At 45.7% G+C, this 21936-nt stretch overlaps 2 protein-coding genes across 2 annotated transcripts in view; one reads left to right on the forward strand and one right to left on the reverse strand.

Annotated features, from left to right (window-relative positions):
- LOC122740655 (ATP-dependent RNA helicase DDX19B-like) overlaps positions 1-10737 on the forward strand; it is a 36576-nt gene extending 25839 nt beyond the window's left edge. Inside the window, exons 6-12 of the mRNA XM_043983138.1 lie at positions 2078-2180; positions 2705-2819; positions 4556-4733; positions 5514-5751; positions 6347-6509; positions 7165-7356; positions 7747-10737. Coding sequence (XP_043839073.1) covers positions 2078-2180; positions 2705-2819; positions 4556-4733; positions 5514-5751; positions 6347-6509; positions 7165-7356; positions 7747-7808 — 1051 coding nt within the window. The 3' untranslated portion in view covers positions 7809-10737. The remainder of the gene's footprint in view (positions 1-2077; positions 2181-2704; positions 2820-4555; positions 4734-5513; positions 5752-6346; positions 6510-7164; positions 7357-7746) is intronic.
- A 4254-nt stretch (positions 10738-14991) lies between these two features.
- Positions 14992-16181, reverse strand: LOC122742359 (dual specificity protein phosphatase CDC14B-like). The gene is given in 2 exon segments (XM_043986559.1): positions 14992-15403; positions 15405-16181. Coding segments are annotated over 2 exon segments (927 nt in total). The 3' UTR covers positions 14992-15253.
- Positions 16182-21936: the final 5755 nt, after the last annotated feature.

Consider the following 21936-nt stretch of genomic DNA (forward strand, 5'->3'; position numbering starts at 1 on the left):
AAGTTTTCGGAGAAACAGAAAAAAAAAAAAGACAGAAGATAAAAGGAGAGGGGACTAGTGCAGGGGAATCCCAAAGCACAGCTCCATGGGAGTCTCATTGATAAAGGGTAACTCCAGGGTAAAGAATCTGCCTTGGTAGTTATAAAATGCAGAAGAGTCTTCTTTAGAGTAGGCTCATTGAGGTAATGTTGGCTTATTTACAAGAATCACAGTGTGAACAATAGACACACTTGAAAATTAATGGTCTATGGAGCAGCTAGGTGGTACAGTGGCTAGAGCACCAGCCTTGGAGTCAGGAAGACCTGAGTTCGAATCAGTCCTCAGACACTTGACACTTACTAGCTGTGTGGCCCTAGGCAAGTCACTTAACCCCAATTGCCTCACTAAAAAAAAGAAAAAGAAAAAGAAAATTAATGGGCTAAACTCTACTATAATGCCAAACAACAAAGAACTGAGTTGAAAACAGAATTCATCAATATGCTATTTATAAAAAACACATTTCATCCAGAAATATTGAAGTATGTTTCAAAGAAAGGGTGTTAAAAATTTAAAGTATCTCAATTTTAAATATATACCCACCAATCATTCTGTAGTAAAGCACAGAGAAATAACTCAGTCTTGCAAGGAAAAAATGGCTTCTTGCTATTTCCTAATGAACAAGTAGGAAATGTTAACACCTCATTATAATTACATGATAAATTTAACAATGGAGAAGAATGAGAACATATATTTTAGAGTTGAGGAAAGTATTAAGCAAGAACTAATAGACATGGATAGAAACAACTAGGAAAAGAGAAGCTCTAAACATGTTTGCATTCCATAAAACTAATGATTCAGAGACAACATATAGGATTTAAAGGCTATAACTAAAGCAGTACCAAAAAGCAGACTTATAGCCCAATCAGGAATGTGGGTAAGTCAATAAGATCCAGCAGGGGATTAGACATTAGGGTGAAGGAGAAGGAGTCATAGATGGCTCCAAGGGGAATTGAAAGGATGACAAAGGTCTGACTTCCAGAGTTAATGAGTAGTAAGATGCATCTGTAAGGCTAATAGACTCTTTCCAGAGGAATAATTGTCTAAGGATGATCAGGTATTTTTTTTTTTTTTTTGTGGGGCAATGGGGGTTAAGTGACTTGCCCAGGGTCACACAGCTGGTAAGTGTCAAGTGTCTGAGGCCGGATTTGAACTCAGGTACTCCTGAATCCAGGGCTGGTGCTTTATCTAGTGCGCCACGTAGCCACCCCCGATCAGGTAATTTTTGACACAGGAAATATAAAGTGCAATATAGATATGAAAAATTACCCAACTTTTCAGAGAAGTACAAAACCAAGGAAATATTATGATATGTTACCTTATCTCCACTAGAATGATCTTTTCCTCTCCCTAGATAGATAGAAGTTAAAAACTCCAGGAGTGTAGAGAAATGGGGCTTCTGATACATTATTGGTGTGACCGTAGAAGGATGTAAAGATTTTGGAATGCAGCCTTGCATTATATAGAACAAGAACTCCAATGGTGCTCATAGGTGTTGTCCCCACAATTCTCTTACTAGGACCATATTCATAAAAAAACGAAAAAAGGCTGTAGCTGCACAAAAATAATTTTAAAAAAACCCACGCAACTGAAAATGTCTATGCCGACAGTTGGAGAGTAACTGAATAAATTATGGTTAATTGATAGGTTAGAATATTAGACTGACATGAAATGATACAAAGTTGATCAGAAGACCAGAATTATAGAGAGAATCCTAGTCTTTGTGTTTAAGAGATAAAGAAAGCCAATGGTATCAGAACTTCAGATAGAACTGAGAAGGGACATAGAGCTTGGATATTTTTATTTGTTGTCTGTTTCATTCATTTGTTTTAACTGTGTTAGATATTGGGGGTTCATGTAAGATTTTATTTCCCATTTTTTTCTGTTTGATCATTTGTCTAAGTTTATGAGGAAAAAACTAAAAAAGAAAAGTAATTTTGCTCCAGAGTTGGTGTTTAAATTTACCTTCACACCAGTCCTTGAACTTAGGCATTTTGAAAACAAACTTGATTTTTGAGATAGCTGCTCTGTCCTGGTGCAGCCCACAGAACCTGATCGCCCAGTCTCAGTCTGGTACCGGTAAAACAGCGGCCTTTGTCCTGGCTATGCTCAGCCACGTGGAACCACTGAACAGATACCCCCAGGTAAGGGTGGGTGGGTGAGGGTCCCCTGCCTGGTGCACCATTGGAGAGCCAATGAAAAGCTAGCAAGGCCTTGGAGGGAAGGGGAATTTCCAACTGGAATCTCAAGGCCTTCTTTGTTCCAGCAGATTTGAGCAGTTCTTTGAGGCCCAAGCTTTGATCATATTAGAAAGGCTTTAGTTTGTCTAGCTACACCTGGGTCCATCTCTGAAAAGCAGCATTTGCCCAAGTCAGGGCACCTGTGCAGAGGCACCATAATGCTGAGGTTGCCAGCCACTATGGGACAGCCAAAAGATGTCCATGAGGAGTATTGTAATTGAAAGATGAGGGTGGGGGGGAATCTGTCCCTTGCCCTTCATTGCATATGTTGCTGGGGTTATGGAAAAGTAAAAATCCCTCTGTCCCCGTGTGCCCCAGCTCCTGGAAACAGGTATTTCAGTTCTGCTTTGTACTAAACAGTAGGAAGCTTCCTTCCTAGTGGCCATGCCCAGAAAGGCCTCAAGTATCCTTTGCTTTTTCTTTTTCAGTGTTTGTGCCTCTCACCCACTTATGAGCTGGCTCTTCAGACGGGAAAGGTGATTGAGCAGATGGGCAAATTTTATCCAGACCTTAAGCTGGCCTATGCTGTTCGAGGCAACAAGTGTGAGTCTCTTTCCTAAAGGCTACTAGATTGAGGGGGGGGGGACGGTTTGAATTGAGGGACATTGGACGCAGATGCTGGTGAGACCCACAAATTTCAGTCTTGAAAAGAGGCCGTCAGTCTGGAGTGACGTGCACTTTGGATGAAAGAAAAGAAACACTCAGAAATCCTCTGGAAGGGGCTTGTGAAACATTCAAAGTGTTGTCAGTAACTGAGGCAGTGCTCTTCAGTGGAGTAGGAATTGACATTTTTATTGCTTATTTTTACTTTTTGAGCAGGTGGTAGAATGTTCTGAGACTAGACACGCATACTTCCAGGATTGTTCAAAAAAAGTTTGTTTCAAAAATGTTGTGGAGGGGGACAGCTAGGTGGCGAAGTAGATAAAGCACCGGCCCTGGATTCAGGAGGACCTGAGTTCAAATCTGGCCTCAGACACTTGACACTTACTAGCTGTGTGACTCTGGGCAAGTCACTTAACCCCCACTGCCCCGCAAAAGAAAAAAAAAATGTTGGGGAATACTGTAAAATGCTGTTTGCTTCAAATCCCTCTCCTCAGTTTAACAGCTGCACAAAGTAATGCCCTGGTTCTTTGGCCCACAAAGGACAATCAGACTCTAGTTGTTTTCTTCAAAAAGAATCTTGGCTGACGTGGTCAGGAAATATTAATTGAGAAAGGTAATACCTGAGCTAGTTCTGGAAAGTTGGGTAGGATTTGTCTGGACAGGCAGGAAGGAGAAGGGCATTTTAGGCCAAAGAAATGACAGGTCAGAGAGGCAGCACTTGGAGAGCAGACCTGCAGTTGCTATAGGAGACAGAAGGAACCTGTGGCAGATTGTTCTTTCTTGTGTTTTTTTTTTAATTCTTGCTTTCTTTTCTTTGTTATTTTACCTTCCTGCCAGAGAGGCACATGACATAGTGGATAGAAAACCAGTCTGGAAACCAGGAAGACTCCACTGGCTGCATGACCCTGGGCAAGTCATTTAACATTTGAAGGGAAGGTGCCCCCAGGATTGGTAGAAGGAGTTTCCCTACCTAAAGTTCCCTATTCTTTGTTGTTGTTGTTTTGTTTTTTTGTGGGGCAGTGAGGGTTAAGTGACTTGCCCAGGGTCACACAGCTAGTAAGTGTCAAGTGTCTGAGGTCACACTCAAACTCAGGTCCTCCTGAATCCTGGGCCAGTGCTTTATCCACTGTGCCACCTAGCTGCCCCTGAAGTTCCCTATTCTAATGATGCCACAAATTATAATCTCTGTTGCCTGTGCTCCTGCTCAGTAAATGCCATTGGCTCCTTGTTAGCGCTAAGATCCAGGGCATTTAAAGCTCTTCAGCATTTGGTGCCTTTCTCCCTTGCCCTTCTTTGTATCCATCCCTGTCTTCCTTGCATTCTGTACATCAGACAGCATGCTGTCTCCAGCACCACTCTCCAACCCTTGGTGCCTTTGATCTGGCTCTCTCCTTCCTAATCTCCACCCTATAGAATCCCTCATTTCTTTCAAGGCTGAGCTTTTCGGGCTCACAAAACAGCTGTCAACCAGAGAAATTTTCTCTTGTCCATCTTATGTCTTCCTTTAGAACATAAGTTCCCTAAAGGTAGGGAACGTGTCACCAATCAAGATATCAGCCCCCCTTCTGGGGTCCTATGATTATTCTGTGGGACAAGGGGGATGAGGCAGGTGAGAAGCTCAGAAACTCTTTGATGACCCCAAGCAATCTCATGTTGAGCTGGTTTTGCTTTGACAGTGGAAAGAGGTCAGAAGATCAGTGAGCAGATTGTAATTGGCACCCCTGGCACCGTTCTGGATTGGTGCTCCAAGCTGAAATTCATTGACCCCAAAAAGATCAAGGTGTTTGTTCTGGACGAAGCTGATGTGATGATCGCTACCCAAGGCCATCAGGATCAGAGCATCCGCATCCAGAGGTACAAGGTGCTGTGGGGGTGGGGCAGGGAATCTTCCCAGAGGAAATCAGCTCTCCTCCCAAGCTTCCTTCTCTGGCCTAGGGCCTTGAAGCTGAAAACTGTGCTGTTGATCCAAGAGGAGGGCCCCTTACTGAGGGAGGCCAGAGCAGTTCCCTGCATGGCACTACAGACTGCAGCTTGTCTTCCTTGGCAATGTCTTAGCTGTGATAGCTGCTGAAGACATAGTGACAGAATGAGGGGGACTCTTGACCCCATCTCAGTCTGTGTGGTGGTGGCTTTAGGACTGTCACCACAATAGAAGAATTCCATAGCAATGCAGGGATTGGTTTATCCTGTCTGGCCCAGAGGTTCACTTCTTTGATGATTTGTCCCCTGCAACTGACAGCTCAGGCTGCCCACTCTGTCAGCCCTTCCCCTCCCAACTGACCATTCTGGAGCATGTGCTATCATAGCAGGAGGAGGAGGAGAATCTTCCCTGGGTGGGTGCTTGGGTAAAGGGTGCTGCTGGCAACAGCTTGACCATGCCCTGGAGAGGGGGGGATGGGTTTTGTGTTCCCTTGAAACCAGTTTGTCATTATTTACAGCCATAGGTCCATAGACATTGAAGTGGCTTGTTGATACTCCATTTCCTCTCATTCTGTCCTGTTCCATGCTTCTAGGTACAGGGTGATGGAGGGTGTATCCTCAAGCCTCAGGGCCCTTCATTGACCTAGGAAGGCAGTGCATTCTGTAACCTTCCAGTTCAAAATTCTGATTGGTGCACATGGGCTTGCCTTTTAGGATGCTGCCTAAGGATTGTCAGATGCTGCTTTTCTCTGCCACCTTCGAGGATTCCGTGTGGAGGTTTGCTCAGAGAGTTGTCCCAGACCCCAACATCATCAAACTGAAGCGAGAAGAGGAAACTTTAGATACCATTAAGCAGTATTACGTTTTGTGCAGTGACAGGGATGAGAAGTTCCAGGCCCTCTGTAATCTGTACGGGGCCATCACCATTGCACAAGCTGTGATCTTCTGTCATGTGAGTAGCACCGGGCAGGGTGCAGGGGTAACCCCAAGTAGGAAAAAATGGTTTAGCTGGAGATTCATTGAGTTACCAAATAAGTGTAGCTGATGAGGACAGAAAGGAAGGAAGGTTCCAGGGGCCATTAGCCAGCCCCCAGGGGTATCACTGACCCGGAAGGGGGCTGGGGGGAGAGACATTTTGAGCAGAAGCAGGAACAGCGCAACCTGACTGGTCTTTGTCATGAATAGTACTTGGGTTAATATTACAAAGCCTCAGGCTTGCATGAAGTCCAGGTCTCCTTAATGTGGTTGTCCCATTGCCCAGTGCAGCAGGAGCCATCCATACTTGCTCAGGCTATGCAGTTCCTCTTTGGGTTTCCTGTCAATCCTCCAAAGAGGATCTAGCCAGTGTCCTGGAGGGCTTCCCTCATTCTTTCAGCGTGTCCTTGAGGAAAAGGTCCTAAGTGCCCCAGTGAGAAAAATGGGGAAACTTCTTGAAAGGTTTCAGAAACTTGACTCTTAGCTCTTTAATGGGAGGATGAAGTCTTCATTTAAGCTAACAATTGAAACCACTTTCTAGTCTCTTCATTTGATCAGTCTTTTTCTTCCAGACCCGCAAAACAGCTGGTTGGCTGGCAGCTGAACTATCCAAAGAAGGCCACCAGGTGGCGCTCCTGAGTGGCGAGATGATGGTGGAACAGAGAGCTGCTGTGATTGAGCGTTTCCGGGAGGGCAAGGAGAAAGTGTTGGTGACCACCAATGTGTGTGCTCGAGGTGAGGAGAGGCTGCCCCACGGGGATACCTGGGGGCTTAGGAAGGAGCAGGAGGGAGGCTGTGATGCCCTTTCTGGCTTCCATCAGCAGCTCCCTCTGCCTTGGCAGAAATGGTCTCCTGGGCATTGGGTTGCCCTCCATGGCACTGCTGAGCATGTGGCCATTTCCCCAGGCTACCAGGGTGACATCTGTGCCTTCAGGTGGTCTCCATGCTGCTTTGTCTGGGGAATAGTCTATTCTTGCATGCCCTGGAGTTCTCCTGATCTCAGGCTGTAGGAGAGGAGAACTTGCTCAGCTCCCAGAGCCAGGCTCATGTTGGCTACTCATTTGCTTCAGTGGCTCCAGGATGTGGCTCCAGGATGTGGCTGTGGCAGATTGATGGCATCAGGCAGTTTGAAGTGGAACTGCCTCTCATCTAGACCCTCCTCCAGCTGGGTTTGGGAGGACTCTTGGACTCCTTCAAAGCAGAGAATCATTTTGGATGGGTCTGATCCTTTGAGCAGTGTCCATTCAGGTCATCCTGTTTTCTACCCCTAGGGCCCCATCCTGTTGTGTGGGTAGCAGCTGCTGGTGCTAGACTCTGATAGATTTGGCTGTTGGTGTCAGTGTGTTTTTGTCTGCTTTCCCCATCTCCCCTCCATCTTCCTGCCCTGTAGGTATTGATGTGGAACAGGTGTCTGTGGTTATCAACTTTGACCTGCCAGTGGACAAGGATGGGAATCCAGACAATGAGACCTACCTCCATCGGATTGGGCGCACGGGGCGCTTTGGCAAGCGAGGCCTGGCCGTGAACATGGTGGACAGCAAGCACAGCATGAACGTTCTCAATAAGATCCAAGAACATTTCAGTGAGTGTCCCAGAGCATCTGCCCTCTGTGGCCCATTGGCTGTTAAGTGGGGTAGCCCAGGGCTCTTAGTAAGGGCCTGGGTCCCTCATCTGCCATCTCCCTCCTTGTTAGGGAAATAGGCATGGGAGAGAAGAGCAGGATCCATTCTGTTGTCCCTGGGCCTAAACTCTCACACAGGAATGTCCAGGGTGCCACATGATATTTGATGCCAGGCTCAGTTACCTTAAGGCTTTATCTGTCCAATGAGCAAGGAGCCCTCTTTGTCAGTACTTGTTTATTTCTTGATGGCAAAGCAGAGTTTTGTAGATTGTCCTCATGTTTCAGTCATCGCTGAACTAGCCTCTCCAAGGTGGCCTTATTTTGATTCTCTCTGGTTTATTGTCTTTGCAGATAAGAAGATAGAGAGATTGGACACCGATGATTTGGATGAGATTGAGAAAATAGCCAACTGAAACTCCTTGTCTAGAGTTGACCCACACCCTCCAGATGTGTTATCTCCAGCTCCATTTGGACTGTTTTTCAAATTGACACATTTCTTAGCCAGTCACCCAAAAGGAGGAAGGCGGGAATACATAGAAATTACCTACCTCATTTCAAATTATGTTTGGACTTAACAAAGAAAAATTGTGAAAATAATGGGGGGAGGTACAAAGAGGAAAAAAATGTTTACCTGAACTTTTCAGATTAGGTGTAAATGGACAGAAAATGCCTTTTGAACAAATCTATTTTAAACACAAAAAAAGCCAGTGTGTTTCCATCTTAATGGTCTACTCCAGGAACTGTCGCATCTGGATCATTTGGCTTCCAGTATTCACTGTGGTAGCATCTGGTTCTGTTTTCTATCCCAAAGTGAAACAAGTACATCCCACAGTGCCAGCCAATTTACAGGAAACTGCAAGGGGTACAGAGCTGAGGTGACGATGGGAAGGAGGGGCAGAGCTCAGAAGGGCCTCCTGCACAGCTTCCAAGCCAAAAGGGAGTGGGGAGAGTTCGCAGCTGGGATGGAGCAGCTCCTTCCTCCCTGACCCCCACAGCTTGAAGACATTGTGTTTTCTTTCTTATGAAAAGAGCCCACCAAGATATCCAAGGGGGCTCCACTTCTGGATGGAGCTGGCTTCCAAGATGTGCCAGTATCGATTCAATAACATCATTGTCATGGAATCACTTACTGTGTGGTCCCCAGCATGCCGAGGACCGACAGGAAATGCCGCATGGACCTGGGGCTTTCCACTGGAAGGACCGAAGGCAGCAGATCTTTGCCTCTGTGACTTGAAGAGAGGAGACCCTCAAGAGGGATGGAGCAGGAGGATCTTCTCCCCTATAGCAATGTTGGCAGCTTCATGCCTTCATTGTCCTGGCAATGTGGCCTCATTCTCCCTTTGAAAGTCATGTCAAGTCTGGACAAATCACTTCAGGACCCCAATGGTTGTACTGAAGAAAGGCTTCTATCTTCTGTAACAATAGAAGTGGCTGGGCCAGCGAGTATAGCAAGAGACTGTGTCCTCCACCCTCTGCACAGGGACCTCCACTTCCCTGACTAGCCCTGTCTGTCTCCTGGCTGCAGGGTGGCCATGGGCGAATTCCCATGTGCTCTCTGGTTCAGAAGGTTCCCAAACCATCCCTGGACTCTCCTTGGTATCCAGAGGGAAGACAGCACCCTGCTAGGGAGGTGCTGTAGAGATGGAAAGGTGGGGGCAGTGGGACAGATTCCCGAGGCCACTTTGAGCGACTGCTCCCAGACCCAGGACAAGACAACACAGCCAACATAATTCCTCCTGAGGACCTTGGAGAAGAAATGATCAACTACCTGGGGAAAACCTAGCCCAGACCCAGAGGTTTTTGTGGGTGGTGGGGTTCCACATTCCACAACCAAACAGCTGCTCTTCAAGGGAAATAACCCAACTACAGCAATCACTTGGCCTGTTTAAATCATACCTAGGAGAAGACTTCACCACCACCTCCCCTGTCTTTGGTTTCTCCTGGCAGCATGGGACATGGGCGGGTAGAATGTCCAAAGTCTGGTCCCCACAGTATGTGTTGGTTCATGTGGGTGTTTATGGGAACCATGTGTATGAAGTGGTTTGGCTAATGGGACCTACCTGTTCTCAAGCCTCTTTGTGCACCCAATGGAGTAGTTAGAACCTGTAATAGGTAGAAGCCAAATGGATCTTCTTTTGGGTTTCTGTCTCAGTGTCAGCTCCTTGCTTTCAGCTCCCTGGGGCTTTGCTGGAGATCAGGGGTGGAGAAGAGCCATTATGGACCATCTCTGCTTCTAGGAAAGCCTGTGGCATAAGGCAGTGGGCAACAATGATGAATCCTTAGGTTATTTCCTGGGCACTTTGGCTGGAAGAAGCAGCGTTGATGTCTCCTAGCCCAGGCTACTGAGTTGGAAGCGTTGGTTTCTATTTGGGGAATGGGCATCTTGGGCTCTTTCACCAGACTGGCTGTCCTTTGGTGGGAGTTTTAATGAGATAATAGATATGGTGTCAATCAGTCAAAAAGTCTTCTTTGACATCTTGAGGGTCACCTATTGATTATTGTAGATCTACTTTCTACTTGTGTGAATAGATTTTAACCAGTTGTGAAAATCTTGTCACTAAATTATTTGTGATCTAGGTTTCTAGTAGTGAAATTATGAATCTGTAGTAATTGAGTGTTTTGATCACCTTCCATCAATGTGAACTGTTGTTCACATTCTCTGGGGGATTAGGAGGTGGGATTCTAGGACATTTGCTGTCATCTGCCTCAAGCACTGAGGATCTTGTTAAAGACAACTCCTGTATCCGTGAAACAACCAAACCAAGGACTTTTTTTTCTTGAGTGTGTGTTCTCTCCCCTCTTTATGTCCTTTCTCCCTTCCCTTGCACCCCCTGGCCAAATCCTCAGGCCTTCTGACCTGTGTCTCAACCCTCATCTTTTTGGAGATGTTTCACAACTTACAAATAACCATTCCTGACTTCACCCCAACACAGCTCTTGTTTGGAAGTCCAGGTGCTAGGCCTTGAGGCAGATAATGAAATAACTAAAACAGGATTGGCTTCTGACCTTGTAGCACAGGATATAGAATGGAAAAATTACTATTTGGGTCACCATGTTGCCCATCTCCCCAAAAGGAAGTTTCATAGGATCCTGGCATTTACAGCCTGAAAACACCTTGCAGATCACTTACAACACCCTTACTTTACAAATGAGGAAGGTCAGGACCATAGAGAGGAAATGATATGTACAAGAAGTGAAATTGGTCTCTCTTTGGAAAATACATGTGAAAGAAATACAGTGGCATTCAAGGGGGGGAAGAACTTAGATAGGCCCTTCAGGATTTCTTCAACGCAGATGTAAAAAGTGTGGCCAGTATTTGGACCAAGATTCTACAATTAAAAAGTAGTAAGAAAAGAGTAAAGTACCATAAGATACCTTATTTAAGACAGTTGTGCTGTCTTATGTTATTTGTTGTTTAAAACATTGACCCTACTGAAAGGGAATGCATCTGTCTCTTGCTCAATGTCAGGAAGCACCTTTACCTGGCATGGGATGATCTGGGGTTGATGTTGGGGTGTGGGGTGATGTCCTTCTGGGTCCTGTGGCTTAATTTATAAATAAAAGAACTTGTCCAGAGTCTGGCCTAACAGTGGACATGGAGGTATGTGCTCTTGGGTCATGCCTTTTGTGAGGATGACAATGGGACTTTGAGTTCATGGGATACCTAGGGATTTATTTCAGGAGGTATTTTCAGCTACCTTCTAATTCTGCTCATTTGTAAAAAGGGCAACAGTGTTCTCGGTGCCCTGGGGTTGATGTTGGGGGGTGGTCTTACCTCCCTCTTCATCACTATTATGTTAAGAGCATTAATAGATCTCCTGGGGTTAATAATGGGGGTTCTCCTCAGTCCCTAGTTGCCAGCATCTAGGGAAGAAGTGTTGGCTGGTATGGGAGGATCTGTGGCAGATGTTGGAAGGTGTTCTGAGTCAAGTGCTTTGGGAGATGAGAGGTCTCAGGGTCCTTGGGATATCTTGTGGTGGACTTTGTGAGGTGTTTGCCTATGTCCCTTGTCTCAGAATATAGAGAAGAGGCACTGTCTGCCATGGTGTGGCCTGGGGTGGACTTTGGAGGATGTTTCCATCTGTCAAATGGTTTGGGATGTAGATCAAAGACAGGGCTTGAGGGTCCACGGGATCGCCTGTGGTGGCTCCTGGTGGCAGTTCCTACTGTATGGCCTTATGAAAGTGACAAGTATAGAGAGAAATGGATGAAGGTCTTGGCATCTCTCCCCAACTATCCCACTGGTGGGCCTTCAGGTGGACCCCAGGGTTACATGTATTATTTGCCAACTGGGGAGGGCCATGGGAAGGACTATACCCTGAAGGTCCCTTCCAGCATGCTCCAGTGAGAACTGGAATATGATACTTGGGTCCTGCCTGAGCAGACTAGAACTGCTAAATCCCCATGTCCAGTAGTTACCTGAGGGTTCATAGCCTGTAGGCTCAGCATCAGGGACTTCAGGCTCAGAGCTTCCATACCAAGCCTGTGTGAAGGGCAGGACTCTTTCCAAGCCCTCATGGAATGGGCAGGGGATGGGGTCCCCCTGCCTTTTCTGGTTGGCCTCCTGGATACACCAGTACAAGTCTTCCAGAGCCAGCATCATTTCTCTACACTGCCTCCAGCATCTCTGCACACCCTTCTTGTGCAAACGTTTGGCTATGCCCTTGTAGATCACCTGGAGTTTCTTCCTGGTTTCCCTCATTGCCTTGATATCAGGGGAGGCCCACACATCCAGTAGAATTCTAATAGACTCTGGGCTCCAAGCCTCCCTTCCTTGGGGTGCAGAAGTCTGAGGCCTCTGCCTTCTTCCAGCTACTGGAGGAGACAAGAAGAAATGGTTAGAACAATGGACAACCCACCTTGACAGTGAACAATGCTATCCCAGGGCCCAGATGCCATCTTCTCTGTCTTTTTTGTGTGTGATGCAGTCGGGGTTAAGTGACTTGCCCCAGGTCACACAGCTAATAAGTGTCAACTGTCTGAGGACACATTGAACTCAGGTCCTCCCTGAATCAATGGTCAGTGCTCTCTCCACTGTGCCACCTAGCTGCCCCCAGATGCCATCTTCTATGGCCATGTGGAAGAAGGTGGTTCAAGGAAGCAGGCCAGACATGCTTAGTCCAACTTTGGGCCCTGCTCTCCATTCTTTATAACCCTTTGGACATGCTGGCTCTTGGTCTGAGGTTTGACATGAAGGGACTGATATTGGGGCTGGATTGTCAAGGGCACCATTACAGCCTTCCCCATTTTCACCCCACAAAATCTCGGTGAGGTCACCCAAGCCAGCATATTAGGGAGAGAGAATGAAACTGGGATCTCCTGAACACTAATCTGGGCCTCCACAGCCAGTGGATTTCAGAGGCAGGCCTTGGCCCCAGGTCTTCCTGGACTGGAGGCCAGCTTGTTGCTCTCCAACAAGGTTCTCCCCATTTTCCTAATGACTGAGGATCCTCTCAGAGGGGGATGGCTTGGCCGGTCAGAGACCTCCCTATGGGGGAGGGGCTGGGACTTGAAATGGGCTATTGACAGCTGAGTCGTCCCTTTATTCTGTCTAGACCAATGGGTGAGCTGAGTTACTGCTCACCAGCACAGGCATTGCAAGCCCTCAACTCCTCAGCCTTCCATCCATGGATAAAGAAGGAGCCTTCAATAGCAAGGATGGTGTTGGGGGAAGGATCCACTGGGACCCAAGGAGAGCAGACTGTCCAAGGGCAGGGGGTCGTACCTGAAGATTCAACCAGAGAATCTGCTGTTGCTGCTCTATTGTCATGCTCCTCAGAAACCAAAGAAGTCATTGTGTCAAGCACCCTGGCGGCCATTTTCCTGGTGATCCTGTAAGGAAAGCACAAGACTGAAGTCTTCTCAGAGAGAACATTCTCCCAGATATCAAGCTTTTATTTCCCTGTATCCCATTTCTGTAACCTGGTGACAGGCAGGCAGCAAATTCATTTTCCAAGTCATGACCATTCAACAATAGAAGATAGGCAGCTAGATGGTGCAGTGGTTAAAGCACTGGCCCTGGATTCAGGAGTACTTGAGTTCAAATCTGGCCTCAGACACTTGACACTTAATTAGCTGTGTGACCCTGGGCAACTCACTTAACCCCCATTGCCTGCCCCCCCAAAAAAAAACCACTAAGAGAATATACCTGTGCCCACCCCAAGTCTTCTCTAAGCCAAAATGCTCTGCTCCTTAAACCCCCAGGAAAGGAGCTTGAGATGCTGTTCTGTTATCTGCCCTCCCCTACAAACTGTCCAGCCCTTCAAGGCCCTCAGAGCTAAAACATGGTGCACACCATTGAACATGTGACTGCAGATGAGCTCTGATCAGGGATTCCTGATCAGAGGGATCCTTCTGCCCTTGGGGATCAGCATTGGCACCTTTTCTCTAAGGAGCTCAGATGAAAAGCTGGAAAGGGCCTTAAGCAGCCATGTGAGACTAGGCTAGAGGCTCAACCCATATTTAAAAAGGAGGAAACTGAGGCTCAGAGCAGCCAAAGGACATCTGGAAGACATCCTAGGGATAAAAATTCAGAAGAACCCAGGCTTGGGGCCTGCTAATACAGAGACATTTCCACAGCCTCCCTAGCTCTCAAGAGGCAGGAATTTTCACTCGATTCCAAAGTCAGAGAGTATTAAAATGTCAAGACATCCCCAAGGTTGTAGAAATAGAATGTGGCAGAGTTGGGATGCACACCCAAGTCCTCTGCCCATGGCCCCAGGTCAGTAAAAGACCCAATGTTATTTCTAGAGTGTACATTGGTTATTAACCCATTTGATAGATGGGGAACCAGAGGCCCAGGAGGGGACGTGTCTGACCAGGCAGTTCTTGGTGGACCCAGGTCTCCTGCCTCCTCTTTCCTTTCACTTGAGCAGACAAAGGTCATTCAGGGCCTTCAGTAAAGACTCCTGCTACTAGAGCATCCATGGACTGAAGCCTATGTCAGAATCTGAATGGGGATTGGCCATTGTCTACTTTCCTCTGATCTCCAGCCCCAAGTCCCTCCAGGACCTGGTCAGCAATCCAACCATCCTCAACAAACTAACCCAAGGGAGACCCAAGGCAGGTCCATGGAAGCCCAGGGAAGTTCATGCCCAGGCTTCCCCTTACCTTTGGCCCTGGAGAAAGTGTCTGCAGCTGGTCCTGCTGAAGCTGCCTCCTCCAACCAGGATGTGCTCAGTCTGAGTTCCCTCAGGCTTATGTAGGCTCTGGAAGTAGATGGGAGAGGGGAGTTCTCACCTGGTCACAGACCTCCTCTTGACACTGTGCTTGACACCTCAGCTAGGTAAGGAGTAGCAGTCCTGAACACAAAGACCCCTTATCAGTTCTGGGCCACTTTCCCTCCTTTGTGATTTATTAGCAGAGAAAGTATTTAAGATGCTCTAGAATTTGAAAAACCAGGTAAAAGGGAAACATATCAATCATATCCCATCTATTTCTTAGATCAATTACTGTCCTTCTGGGCATTGTACTACACTTTTTTTGCATGTCTCAATCCACAGGATCCTGTCCTCAAAGGGCTTCCTCTCTACGCTTATAGTCACTTTATTCAGCACTTAGCAAATCTTAGCTTACAGCCTGCTAGAAACTATGGGACCTTGACTGTAGGGTGTGCAAGCCAAAACAGATCATTGAATAGAGAATGTAAGCTCTGTAATGGACCTTAGCCAGTGGAGCATAGAATGTCCCCTTTGGAAAGGGGCAGAGGCCTTGAAGGGCAGGGCTAGAAACAAAATGGAATAGCAGAAATTGGAGTGATAGCGGACTGTTTTGGAAAACTTTCTGACAAAGCTGTAATATACAACTCCATTTTCTGTGTTCCTGAAAATTACAAACTTTTTTATTTTCTCCTTAGACTCTAAAGAAGGTGATTGACAACTAGGAGAAGTGCAGCATTTTCACAGATGTTCAGAAATTCTTTCAATATGGCATCACTAGGTATGCTGCCATCAGCAAAGACAAGTTCATGATGGTCAAAACCAGCCTCTGTAAATCTCCTGGCATCGTATACTTTTTTTGTTGAATCTGATAATGGTGGTAACATTGTGCCTTTTAAAATAGGGTGTATGATAATGGTGACCCCTTTCAAGTCGGGGTCTTGGGTGAGGGCCACAGAAGGCAAAAAATTGGCCTGGTATTATCCAGTTTAAATCTCGATTTTCCACTTTTTCATAATGCTCGTAATCATCAAGGTCAAATTCTTCAAAATTAAGGAAGCCATACTGGACCGCCTTATGTACTGCCTGAAAACAGTGTAGTAGTGTTAAGTAGAAAGTGCAATTACGAAAGGAAGCATCCCTGAAAGGAACATAGGATAGGTTTCCACCCAGCAGCACCCTGTAGGTATCTTCTGGAGATTTCTCCAAAAATATTATTATGTAACACCCCATAAGGAAAGCTGCATTTGCTTGTTTTCTCTGGTCAGGGCCCGTAAAATGAATTATTTTCTTCCTTGTCATTTTAAGGCACTTTAATTTCTTATTTATCTTGGAGCAATATCTGTAAACCATTGCCAGATTGAGGGGTCCAAAATCTTCGAAGTAGTTCTCATATTCAAATTCGTCATCTATGGAGAAATAGTGTGTGGTTTCGGTCCTCTTTGGTTTCTGGTAAAGAATGGCAAAACAAAGGCGATCGGTGATGTCCAAGTAAACGTCCTTCTGCTCCAGCTCTCCCAGGTCCTGGGAGGTCAAGTTCCAGCTCTTCTTGTCTCCTGGTAAGTCCAACGAGCTCTTGGTGGCGGAGACCTCGAGCCAGCTCGATGATCGCCTCTTCTTCGGCTTCATGGATTCGAGCTCGGTGCATGCAGGGACCCGCCCCCAATGTCCTTAGCTCCCACCCGAGAGGCTTAGCCATCGCTAGCCCCGCACCAATGCACTCCAGAAGAGGAGAAAAAGCAGGGGACGGGAGGGAGAAGGTGGAGAATGGGAAGTGATGGTGCTCGCTGGTAGTGGGCGTCGGTGCTGGCGTAGCTGGTGGCGTTCCTGGTGGAGCTGGGGGGGGGGGAGGGAGGAGGGGGAGGAGCAGCGAGAAGCCCTTTACCTTTCGTTTTGCAGAAAGTGTCTCGAGCTGGTCTCCATGGAGCTGCCTCCTTCAACCAGCATATGCTCAGACTGAGTTTCCTCAGGCTTATATAGACCCTGCAAGTAGATTGGAGAGGCAAGTTCTCACCTGATTCCAAGCAGCCTATTGACAGCCTGCTTAACACCTCAGTTAGGTAAGGATTAGCAGTCCTGAACTCAAAGACCCCTTTTCAGCCCCGGAATTTTCCCTCTTTTGTGAGGATTTAGCAGAATTTAAGATTCTCTAGAAGGGGCAGCTAGGTGGTGCAGTGGATAGAGCACCTGCCCTGGAGTCAGGAGGACCTGAGTTCAAATCGGGCCTCAGACACTTAACACTTACTAGCTGTGTGACCCTGGGCAAGTCACTTAACCCCAATTGCCTCACTAAAATAAAAAATAAAAAGATTCTCTAGAATTTGAAAAACCACTTAAGAGGGGACATTTTCAGGTGTTGGTAACCAACTCATTAGCCTCTAGCTGTCAATAATGTCCAAGCTATTTCTAGATAAATTACTGTACTGCTGGGCATTGTACTAGGCTCTCCTTGCAGATGCCAGTCTCAGGGATCCTGCCCTTAAAGGGGTTGCTCTCTACACATACAGTCATTTCATGCAGCACTTAGCAAATCTTAGGATACAGCCTGCTGGAAACCATAGGACATTGACTGCAGGATGTTCAAACCAAAACAGATAATTGAATATAAAAAGTCAGCTCTGAAAGGGACCTTAGCAAGTGAAGCATAGGATGTCAAAGAAATGCAAATTAAAATGACTGAGGTAAAACCTCATATCCATCAGAATGGCTAATATGACAAAAAACAAGAAAATGCTGGGTGTTGTAGGAGATGTGGGGAATTGGGACACTACTCTGCTGTTGATGGAGTTGTAAACTGATCCACCATTCTGGAGAGCAATTTGGAACTATGCCAAAAGGACTAGCAAACTGCTTCCCCTTTGATCCACTAATACCACTGGTAGATTTATATGCCAAAGACATCCAAGAAAGTGAAAATGACCTATGTGTACAAAAATATTGATAGCAGCTCTGTTTGTGGTGGCTAAGAATTGGATATTAAAGGGATTCCCATCGGGAAGCTAGGTGGTGCAATGGATAAAGCACCAGCCTGGGATTCAGGAGGACCCGAGTTCAAATTTGGCCTCAGACTCTTGACAATTACTGGCTGTGTGACCCTGGACAAGTCACAACCCTCATTGCCCCACCCAGAAAAAAATCGGGGGGGGGGGAGTGGAAGAGATGTCCATAAATTGGGAAACAGCTAAACAAACTGTGGTAAATAATTGTAATGTAATATTATGGTGCTATAAGAAATGACAAGCAGGAGGATTTCAGAAAGGCCTGGAAAGACTTCTGTGAAGTAATCTATAGTGAAGCGAGCAGAACCAGGAGAATTTTGTACACAGTACCAGCAACATTCATGATGGACCATGGATGATAACTGTTTTCAGCAATACTATAATCCAAGACAAACCCAAAAGACTAACGATGAAGCATACTATCTACCCCCAGAGAAGGAACTGATGTTTATTGAACGCAGACTGAAGCACGCGATTTTTCCAATGTCTTTCTTTCATTTTTTCTCCCCTATATTTGAGTCCTCTTATATAAAGAGACTTACATGGTAATATTTTACATAAATTTACAGGTGTAACCTAGATCTTATGCTTGCCCCCTCAGGGAGAGGGGAATGGAGGCCAGTGGGAGGAATAGAGTTTGGAACTCAAAACTTTCAATAAAAATGCTTATTTAAAAAATAGAGAAGTAAGGCTTCAGAAAAACCTAAAAAGACTTACATGAACTGACATATAGTGAAGTGAACAGAACCAGGAGAATGTTGTACACAATGACAGCAATATTGTTCCATGAAGAGTTGGGAATGATTTACCTATTCTAAACAATACAGTGATCCAAGCCAATCACAAAGGACTAATGATGAAACATACTATCTACCTCCAGAGAAAGAACTAATACTGGTTGAACATTGACTGGAGAATGCTCTTTTCTGCTTTCCTTCTTTTTGTTTCTTTTCAACTGTCCTTGAAAAGCTCAACTAAAGGACAGACACACCTAAGAAGTAAGGTTGATAAGCCCATTAGGCATGGTTGCTGCCTGATCAGAGCCAGGGGACAGAGATAACAGATCTAATTTGGAACTCAGAACTTTAAAAATGCTTATTTAAAAATAATAAAATGAGACAACAATAGTGGCAGACTTTCTTTAAAGAAACCACAATAACAGGTTAGCTCTGGTGACATTTTTTCAATGAATCCCAGGTCCTCCTGAATCCAGGGCTCATGCTTTATTGACATCCCCACCTAACTCCCCCAATTCCTAGGACTCTTGATGCTGGATTCAGGTTGTTGGGATGGAGGAGATCTCCTCTGGAGCATGACTAGGGTGAAGTTTTCAGCTGTCCCCTCACTCTGGATGGAATCCAGAAGTGGAGCCATCTCTGGGGTCAATGCTGTAGGCTCTTGGGAAGAGTTTCCAACTGGCTCTTCCTGGTACATGTTGTTCAGATGGGGATCAGGGAAAGAATTCCCCTGGGGTAGATCTGCCCCTTCATCTTCCAAATTCTCAGAAGAATCAATACCTGAAAGGATGTCCTGGGATTGATAATGGGAGTTGTACTCATTTGTCCCTTGATGAGAATACTGGACAGAGGGAAGTGGTATCAGCTGAACGGGGATCATCTGTGGTGGATGTTGGAAGGTGTTCTCCTGGATCAAGTGAGGGCTGACAAGGCTTGTGGTCCATGGAATCCCTTGTTGCATACCATGTGGGATGTACCCCTGTGGTATTTGGCTTGGGACAGAGAGAAAAGGGCTGGGGCTGCTTGGGATCACCTGCAGTGGCATCTGATCCAGCCAAGGGGAGTCCAAGCTGGCATGGAGTTCCAGTGGTGTGCCCCTGTAAAAGTGACAAGTCAACAAGTTACATTATTTAAAAGTCTATTCCCAAAAGCCCTCTCCCCATGCCCTACTCTCATTTTAGTGGCTCGAATACTGGGGCTCAGATGGAGTCTAGGGACAGATGAATGAGTAGTCAAGGGGAAGTAGCATAGGAAGGACTTTACCCTGATGGCCCCTTCTAGTGTCCTCCAGTGAGGGCAGTGTCAGTGATCTTTGGGTCCCCTGGGGGTCCCATCTGGGCAGAGTAGAACTGCTAAATCCCTGTGTCCTGTACTTACCTGAGGCTTCATAGCCTGTGGGCTCAGCATCAGGGACTTCAGGCTCAGGACCTCCATGCCAGGCTTGGGTGAAGGGCAGGACTCTTTCCAAGCCCTCATGGAATGGGCAGGGGAAGGGGTCTCCCCCTGCCTTTTCTGGTTGGCCTCCTGGATAGACTAGTACAAGTCTTCCAGAGCCAGCATCATTTCCCGACACTGCCTCCAGCATCTCTGCACACCCACCTCCTCTAAACCTTTAGCTCTAGCCTTATAGATCACTCAGAGTTTCTTCCTGGTTTCCCTCATAGCCTGGATATCAGGGGAGGCCCACACATCCAATAGAATTCTAATGGACTCTGTGCTCCAAGCATCCCCCCCTTGAGGTGCTGAAGTCGGGGGCCTCCACATTCTTCCAGTGACTGGAGGAGACAAGAAGAAATGGTTAGAGCAATAGACAACCCTCACTGACAGTGAACAGGGCTATGCCAGAGCCTAGGTGCCATCTTCTATGGCCATGTGGAAGGAAGAGGCTCAAGGAAGCAGGGCAGGCATGCTCAGGCAGACTTTGGGCCCTGCTCTCCATTCCTTATAGCTCTTTTGACCTGGTGGCTCTTGATCTGAGGTTTGACATGAAGGGAGGGATATTGGGGTTGGATCTTCAAGGGCACCATTACACCCTTGCCCAATTTCAACTGAAAATCTGAGGTCACCCATAAATATATATGGATATGTGTGTGTGTGTGTGTGTGTGTGTATGGGGGAGAAAAATTTGGAACTCAAAATCTTAACAAATGTTGAAAATTATTTTTACATGCAACTCTGAGAATGTTACCATGGGCCCCCTGCTGAGAGAGTATAGGTGTCTAGAAGTTTCCTCACATCAACATGAGACCACCCTCAACCAATCAGCCTGAAGAAGTGTGTAAGGCAGTTGGTTTTGGTCAGTTGCTGGTCGAGTTTGAGCACTTATCTCTCCTATAGGGTAGTTGGGTTTTCCTATCCTTTCAGAGACATCTGTTCTCTCTTCATTAACCTCTAATATATTTTAAGAAATGCTTAGTACCATAACTGTTAAACTATCGTCCTAGTTAGCTTTCCCCACACAGGGGACAGGTAAGTTGACCACACATTTAGTTTTACCCATCACAACTGGAAATAAAATACTTCTATGATTAAAGAAAATCAGGATTTCAGAAAATCCTAAAATAAAATCCTCACATAAACGGATGTATAGTGAGGTGAACAGAAGCAAGAGAATGTTGTACACAGTAACAACAATATTGTTCCTTGAAGAACGTTGAATAACTTAGTGAATCTAGGCAATGCAATGATCCAAGACTGATGACAAAGCATACTATCCACTCAGATAAAGAATATTATTGAATAGAGGCTGAAGCATGCTAATTTTTACTCTTTTCATTTTGTTCTTTTGAGTCTTCTGATACAAAATGACTAATATGGAAATAGCACGTTTATAACCTATTTCTGATTGCTTACTGCCTCAGGGAGGTGGGAGAGAGGGATAGAATTCAGGAACTCAATTTTAAATAAAAATGATTATTAAAACATAAAATAAGGCAACAATGAAAAATTATAAAGAATGCCCTTTAAAAATATTTTTGTTCCAAAAATATTTCCAAATTACAAGTAAAAATTTAACATTCTCTTCCTTGCTCTCCCCATTAACCCTTGAGAAGGCAAGGAACATGATATCAATCTAGATGTGATATCCTTCAAAATATATGTCTGTATTGGCCATGTTACAGAAAAAAAACCTACATATATATGCAGATAAAAGAAAAAAAAGTGTAAAGAGAAAAAGTAAGCTTCAATCTGTATTCAGAGTTTACCCTTTTCTCAATGGAGGGGAAGAGAATGGTGCTCCCAAATTGTCTTGGATCATGGTCTTGAATGGAGTAGATACATTTTTTACAATTGGTCATTGTATTATCTCGAAGCGACTGGGTACCATGTTCTCCTGGTTCTGCTCACTTCTAGACTTTGCATCAATTCATTTAAGACTGACAGTTTTGTTTTCTGAAACAATCCTGCTCATCCTTTGATGAGTTGTTCTTCATGCAATTAGTTGCTCTATTCCTGCTCTCTTTGGTTTCCTCCTGCCTGCTCAACTCCACACTACTGGATTAAATGGTGGTATTCACATAAAAATAATTCTAAGAGCTAAGTCTTCAAAGATATGGGAATTTAACACTCAGTGGGTTGTGGGGGATCCAAGAAGTACCTCTCAAAGCAAATTGTAGAAAAGATCAAAACTTCCAGGGACAGGAAGGG

Source organism: Dromiciops gliroides, chromosome 2 (genome assembly GCF_019393635.1).
Source record: "Dromiciops gliroides isolate mDroGli1 chromosome 2, mDroGli1.pri, whole genome shotgun sequence".
NCBI lineage: Eukaryota > Metazoa > Chordata > Mammalia > Microbiotheria > Microbiotheriidae > Dromiciops > Dromiciops gliroides.